General features: G+C 32.7%; 1 protein-coding gene across 1 annotated transcript in view; it reads left to right on the top strand.

The window, feature by feature from the left end:
- LOC102876129 (butyrophilin subfamily 1 member A1-like) overlaps window positions 1–7,276 on the top strand; it is a 128,496-nt gene that overhangs the window by 26,635 nt on the left and 94,585 nt on the right. The window contains exon 9 of the mRNA XM_006882209.1: window positions 916–936. Within this exon, the coding sequence (XP_006882271.1) occupies window positions 916–936 (21 nt within the window). The remainder of the gene's footprint in view (window positions 1–915; window positions 937–7,276) is intronic.

Below are 7,276 nucleotides of genomic sequence, written 5' to 3' on the forward strand. Positions count from 1 at the left end.
AACATCCTATCTTTCCAAGTATCACTTTTTTACCACCCAGAAATTTGTAAAATGATGAAATAAAAATAAAGAGTATTAATACTTCATATCTCAAAGATCTGACTAAACACAAAGGAAGAATATTTAGTGGACTTTCTTTACTTGTGGGTTCCCTATAATTGTATTAATTTGATATCTTTATTTTTTAGTATAAATATAGTTCCCAGCCCCATTATTACTTTGCATGCTTGTCTTGTACTGGAGATTGAGAGCTATTTATGTGTGTTTCCAGAATGCTACTCAAAGACAGAATATTTAGAACTCCAAAGAGTTGATGTTTTACAAGGAAGTGCCTTTGAAGTCAAATAAGTTTTTGATAAAACCTCAAGTCTAGAAAATGTCTAGAAAGACAGAAAGCTATATATTCTTGCTTTCTTCACAGTTTCATCTTCTAGATCATGTCATTAGTTACTCTTGAATCCCACTGATGACTAAATGTGATTCTCCTTGTCAGATATGCAATGATGAGACCCATACAGTTCAAAGACTTCTTGAAATTCAATGGCATTTATGATGATGGGAGAGTTTTTGATGATGTTAATGAAGATATGATACTGGTGATGTGGAAATTATATATAAAGTAGTTGTTAGAGTAACATTATGAAAATATCTGAATCTCAAATTATTTAAAGTTTTATATATGTTGAAATTAAGATTTATTCTTTCATATACTATTTGAAATATCACCTGATTATCCTTTTTCTTTTTGACATTTCAGTCACATCCTCAAACAGTTAATAGCATGAATATTTAACCTTTAAAGAATTGAACCTATAGTCTTTATGGTAGATTGAAAAGGTTTGGGGACATATGCTTGTTTGGTTTGGTCCTATTTGAAAGACAATTTTTATTTTTCCCTCTGTCTTTCTCTTTCAGAACAACTTCAGAAAGAAAACGGTAAACTTCCATGAAAATCAGTTTATGGACATGCTGTTATCTTCCTGCAGGAATTTTGTTTATTTCTTTCCGCCTTTATCTCCATTGCTACCTTGTACTGAATATATTTTGTGTGGTTTTCCCTCGTCATTTTTATTTTTATATTTCTAGCTGCTCTGTTTGCCCATTTCTATGCTCACTATAGTTATGCCAAAAATCACATTTGTCATATTATTGAATTATCTTTAACAAGTGTAAGATTTCTTCATCTTTCTTCATCATCAATACGTTTTCATGTTCAGTCTGAGATGACATTTATTCTGCCATCAGAATGTGTTAGGGCTCTTGTGATAATTCTGAGCCCAAAGTTTCATGGTTAAAGTAAAGCTTCTAGGTAATAGAGTTTTATCAAAGTACTTGAAATAGTTATTAAAAAACTCTTAGCTTTGGGATTGTAACATTGGTGCGTAGGCCAGTGTTGGAGTCATGCCATATACTTAGTGATTATGAATATACTTTACTGGATATAAATTAGATTTTTTCAGAATTGTTTTTTGTTATTAATCTGGCCCCTTAGCAAAGGTCAGAATCTAATCATATTATGGAATCTGTTGACCTAGAAATTGTCTTAATTTTTTTCTATTATTTTTCATATAGTGAAGAAAGAAATCTAGGTTTTATCAATTTAAATTATTTCATACAAAGTCCTTGAGATCTTTTCCAAGGTTGCAAACTGCTTTGGAGGAGATTCTTCATCTTTCTCTCATAGAAGCATTGGTGGATCTGAAACTGCAGCTTATGGGTTAACAGCTCAGCTCCCTATGGACTATGGCAGCAGAAATAGTGGCTTTCAATCTTATTTTTTCATCTTAGTTTTTCTTAAAAAACATTTCCCTGTTGCTAAAACACACAGGCCAGTCAGGACCCTTGATTTTCTCTTCTATTACATATTAATCTAAAATAGAAAGACAATGTAGTGCTCAAAATTCACTGAAGCATGTTTCTTTTAAATGTGACTGGCAACCTAGTAGGTGCTGGTTGGCACAAAAGAGGTAATGGGTTGGCGGCTACTTCAAAGTGTTAATGCTCTAAGTTCACTCAGCAACACCTCAGAGGAAAGGCTTGAAATTTTATTTCCTAAGATTGAGCCATTAAGAATCCTATGGAGCTCACTTCTGCCTATATAGACAGGAGGTCACTGTGTCACTGTCAATTCATCATGCACTGGTTACTGGCCAACAACCTAACAATGTGATAATAATGGAATAATGATGATCAAAACATTCTATGACAAGAAGGTTTTTTATTAAAAATTACATCTCCTTCCTTCTTTTTTTAATATAAAAAATCTTAAGTCTGATTGTGATACATACATGAGCACATAATTGAAAAACTGTAGATTGTCTTAAAAATAAAAAAATTATAAATTTCGTAATTGAATTCTTGACCAGCCCTGGAACACAGGATCACCAAAAGCACCTTGATAGTTGAGAGTGCTTAAGATTTGAGAGTAGTGAGCTATTTCCCATAAGATCTAAATTTATTTCATTGGATAATTTCAATTGACACTCAGAAACTCACACATCAGTCAAATCAAAACAGAGTATTTATACTTCAACTTTTAAAGAACTGGCTAAATATCAAAATAAACGAATCCACTCTGCATTCTTATATATTGCTTACAATTATGCTAAGTTTATCTATTACCTTAAAATGATTTTTCTTTTAATGATTCTAATTGGTTGAAATATTTTTCCAGTGAACTCTTTAAAAATGTTTCTTTTAGTATGAATGTAATTCCAAACTTTCTTGTTGTTTGACATAATTATGAAATAGTAGTGACGTAAAGCTATTTATATATTCACTAAATTATGTTAAATGACAGGAGTATTCAGAACACTAAGCCACTTAGTTTACTGCATGAATACACCTTTGGAGTCAAATATGTAGAAGTTCAACCATGAAATAGCAACTCTAGAAAAGATACCAAGTTATAGCTCCTGATCTAATGTAATGCTCATAATATCATATGCAATTCCAAGTTCAGTATAGAGAACACTTTAAAAAAAACCAAACACACACAAAAAGAAAACTTTTGTTGAAATCACTAGCATTTGTGATGATAATATTTTCAATTATGAGTGCAATAAGAAAATGTTTTGACACAGATTATTGCATTAGGGTAAAATTAGTCATAAAGTATAATTATGAAGGATTAGATTCACAAATGACTTAAATTTTATCCATGATATTGTTAAAATCATTTTTCTATTCACTATTTGTTTTGAAGTCTTATTTTTCCCTTTCCCTCAGAATATTTCAATAAGATATGTACAAGAAAAAGAACAATTATTATGTGTAGCTTTCAAAGCAGCTAACTTATGGCATATGTATCTGATGGGAAGCACAATGGAGGATATATTCCTTTGTTGATTTTGTTGTTATGTGTCATTGAGTCACTTGGGACTCATAGCAACCCTATGTACAACATCCCTAAACTCCGCTCTGTCCTGTGCCAATTGCACCATCTCCAATACACCCATCCCAATTACCCCAGTCACTGAATCAATCCACCTCATAGGGGGTCTTTCCCTTCTGCACTGTCCCTCCACCCTACCAAGCATGATGTCCCTCTCCAAGGACCTGAACCTTTGTTGTTATTGAAAAATAATTGGGTTTTTTCCTCTTTACTTTCCTTTTAGAACAACTTAAAAAAGCAAATGATAAACTTTAATGGTACTTAATTTATTGACAATTTATGATCTCCTGTCAGAGATTTTCTGCCTTCTTTCTTCCCTTATTCATGCCAATAACTTCCTTTGAATTTTGCATGACTTTACACTTTTATTTTTTTTTATTGTGTTATAAGTTTTCTTGTCCATTTTTCTCTCCAGTATCTCTCTCCCGTTAATTATATTAATCTCATTCTTTAATTATCTTTAATAAATGTAGTATTTCTTAATCTTTTTCGTGATACTAGTAATAGCTCCTCTTGTTCAGTGTGAGATGAGGGTCAATCTGTTGGATAAAGTATTAGACAGAGCTCTTGTTGTAGCTGCTTTGCTCAAAATTGCATGGTAAGAACACTTCTTTTAGGCAACCCAATTTCTATAATATGTTTGAGCGAAGATTCTTGAAATGAGAGCCTATATTCTGCTTTAAACTTGCGCTTTAGTGGCTGAATCAGTAGTGCAATCATTCTAAGTGCTTAGTGATTAGGAGTCTATTATCTATCATCATACCTGTTGATTCTTAAAACTTTATTTTTTTTCTAGTTTGTTTTTCAGACCAAATTAAGGAAGAGAAAGGTAGGTGTGGAAAGTACAATATATTCAGGGATGCCGTATCTTGATAGGTGAAAGCAAAACAATGAGTATAGTCGTGGTTGATTGGCAAAAGATTGAACCCAGGAATAAATGAAATTGCTTGAACTTCTACTGATATACAACACAGTTATGCTTTGATACACTTGAGGTCAATTGTGGCACAGTCAAATAAAAATTTTTTGGTTACCGGCTGACAAATTTATGATATGATAATAAAGAACTAATGATGGTCAAAGGAATGGATAACAAGGAGTCGTCAAGAGAGTTTACACTTGCTTAAATTTTCTATTATTTTTGTTTCCTTTCATATTCTAAAATACAGACTGTTTCATTAGTACAGTTACATAGCATAGTACATAGTACAGTTACATAGCAGCGATGCTATGTAATGTCTTGAAATCATTTCTCCAATTTGAATCTTGGGCATGTTCTAGACATTAAAAAATCAAAAGTAATTTGATGTCAGCAAGAGATTTGGATTTGAAAAGTATGACCAAATGGCAATAGCATCTTATATTTCCCATGATAACTCTTTTATGCTAACTAGAAACTTATAAATGTTGAAATCAAGCAAAGAGTATTAATACTTTACCTCTGAAAGAACTGAATAGATCTAAAGGGAAGAATATTCTTTGTATTTTCTTCCTTGTAGGTTTTCTAAAATAATGGTTACATCATATCTTAACTACTTTATTTCTTGTTGCAATCTAATCTAATCATCTAATCTAATCTAACCTAAATCAATGAAAAATTTTAAATCCCCCCTCCTCCCATCCATGTTCATCTCTCTGATTTCACCCTTTCTCTCCTTACACTCTCATACTAGTTATCCTTTTATTTTTACAATAATGATCTTATGCAGTATTTGTCCTTATGAGTGTTATTTATCTCAGCATAACACACTCTAGTCTCTTCCAAGTTATGTAGTAGTTTTTGAAACCATTACTCCTGAGTTCTATGTACAAATGGTGCTGATAAAACGACACTGCTACCTTCAGAAAACTGAAAAAGGATATCCATGTCACACCATACAAAACAAAAAAAAATCGACTCAAGGTTAATCAGAGACCTCTGGAGTTAGGCCTCAATCTATCAATTTAGTAAGAGACAACAAGGACCAACTTAGATGGCTCAGTATATGGACAGTCTATAGAGACAGAAATCTGCAATGTAGAGAGAATAAAATTGATGAATGGGTCCTTCTAGATATTAAATCTCTATCTGCACCAGAATATTTTTTCTGATGGGTGAAAAGATCACTTACCACCTGGGAAAGAAATACCTTATTTTTAAATGTGAATATACTTTGAAGCCATGCTATTGTTTGACATACTTGTCCAATACTGGACATGTAAATTTATTTATTTATGTAATTCTAAACCGATACTAGAAGGTGAAGAAAATTTAGTTGATGTATTACACAAAAGTGCCTTTGCAGTCAAATAAGTTTTAGATAAAACCTCAAATGTTGAGTACACAACTATTAGAAAAATAGCAAATTATGTGCCCTTACTCTCCTCTCAGTTGTGATACAGCTTGTAATTCATATAATAATGAGTCCATAGAGTTCAAAGACTTGTTGAAATTCCCTGGCATTTGTGATGCTAGGATGCTTTGTGATAAATAAGAAATGAAATTGATGACGAGGCAATTATTGCTATATTAGTTGTTAGGATAATATGAAAATTTGATTCTGAAATTATTTAAAGTATTAGACATATTGAAATTAAAGTTTATTCCATCATTTACCATTGAAATAAAGCCTTGTTATCCTTTTCCTTCTCTAAATTTCAGTGACATACTCACATAATTAATAACACTGACAATTAAACTTTAAAGAAGTTAACCTATGACATTTACGCTTATTGGAACAGTTTGGGAAAAACATGTATGTTTGTTTTGGTCTTGTTTAAATTAAGATCATTCCCCCCACCCTCTTTCTCTTTCAGAACAACTTCAGAAAGAAAATGGTAAGATTCAGTGACCATCAGTTTGTGGTAATGCCGGGATCTTCTTCCAGGAATTTTGATTGTTTTCTTCCTCTTTATTTTGTGCTGAATATATTTTGTGATATTCTTTCTTTTAGATTTTATGCAGTCTTTTTATTAGCTGTTCTCTTCCTTATTTCTCTCTTTGCAGTCTTTATCCATCAATGACATTTGGTTATTCTTGAATTGTCCTTAACAAATGTAATGTGTCTTGTGTTGGATCCATGCCACCGCTTAGTGACTAGGAAAACTTCATTAGTAGATTAAAATCAGAATTATCAGACATGCCTTTATATGGCTAAACGGGCAATGTGGCAAAGATCAGAACTTAATCTGAAACTTATATCTGTTGTCCTCAAAACGGTTCAAAACAGAAAAACGTCGAGAAAAAAACATATGATCAAAAGGCAATAGTCTTTTTGTGAGACCTGGTCCTCTTGTGAGATGTGATTTTGGGGGATCATGCTTTCACTCTGCTGCAAGAACTGAGGCTTATGTGGCTTGGCGGGCATCTGAGCGTGATCCAGCAACCACTTCCCCAGCAAGTGCTAAAGGCCGCAGTTAAGCCCAGGAACACTCACACCCCGGCTAGTGACAAAACCACTGCCTTCCAGATTGAGGCGTGCAGTTTTACATCTCAATCCTACCCAGAACACTAGACCATCGGCCTGGCTCTCTGAAGATCACACTGCCCATCCACCTTCAGATTGCCCAACTGTCAAGCATCAGGAGCACCAATGCCTTAGTAGTAGAGTAATATTATGAAGACTTATATTCAAAAATAGTTTATCCATAATAACTTCAAGATTATTTTTCTGAAGTCTTATTGTCTACTTTCCCTCAGGATATTTTATCTAGCTATCTATAATTTAAAATAATTTTATATGTGCTTAACCTATATGAACACACATATATAAATATATATGTGTATGTGTGTGTGTGTATGTGTGTATATATATAAAACCAATTATTAGATTTAACTTTCAAAGAAGCTCACTTAGGGCATATATATTTCATGGGAAATACCTTGCAAGATGTATTTGTTTG

This window comes from Elephantulus edwardii, unplaced genomic scaffold (assembly GCF_000299155.1).
Source record: "Elephantulus edwardii isolate Elephantulus edwardi_28Jun2011 unplaced genomic scaffold, EleEdw1.0 scaffold00017, whole genome shotgun sequence".
NCBI classification, from domain to species: Eukaryota; Metazoa; Chordata; class Mammalia; order Macroscelidea; family Macroscelididae; genus Elephantulus; species Elephantulus edwardii.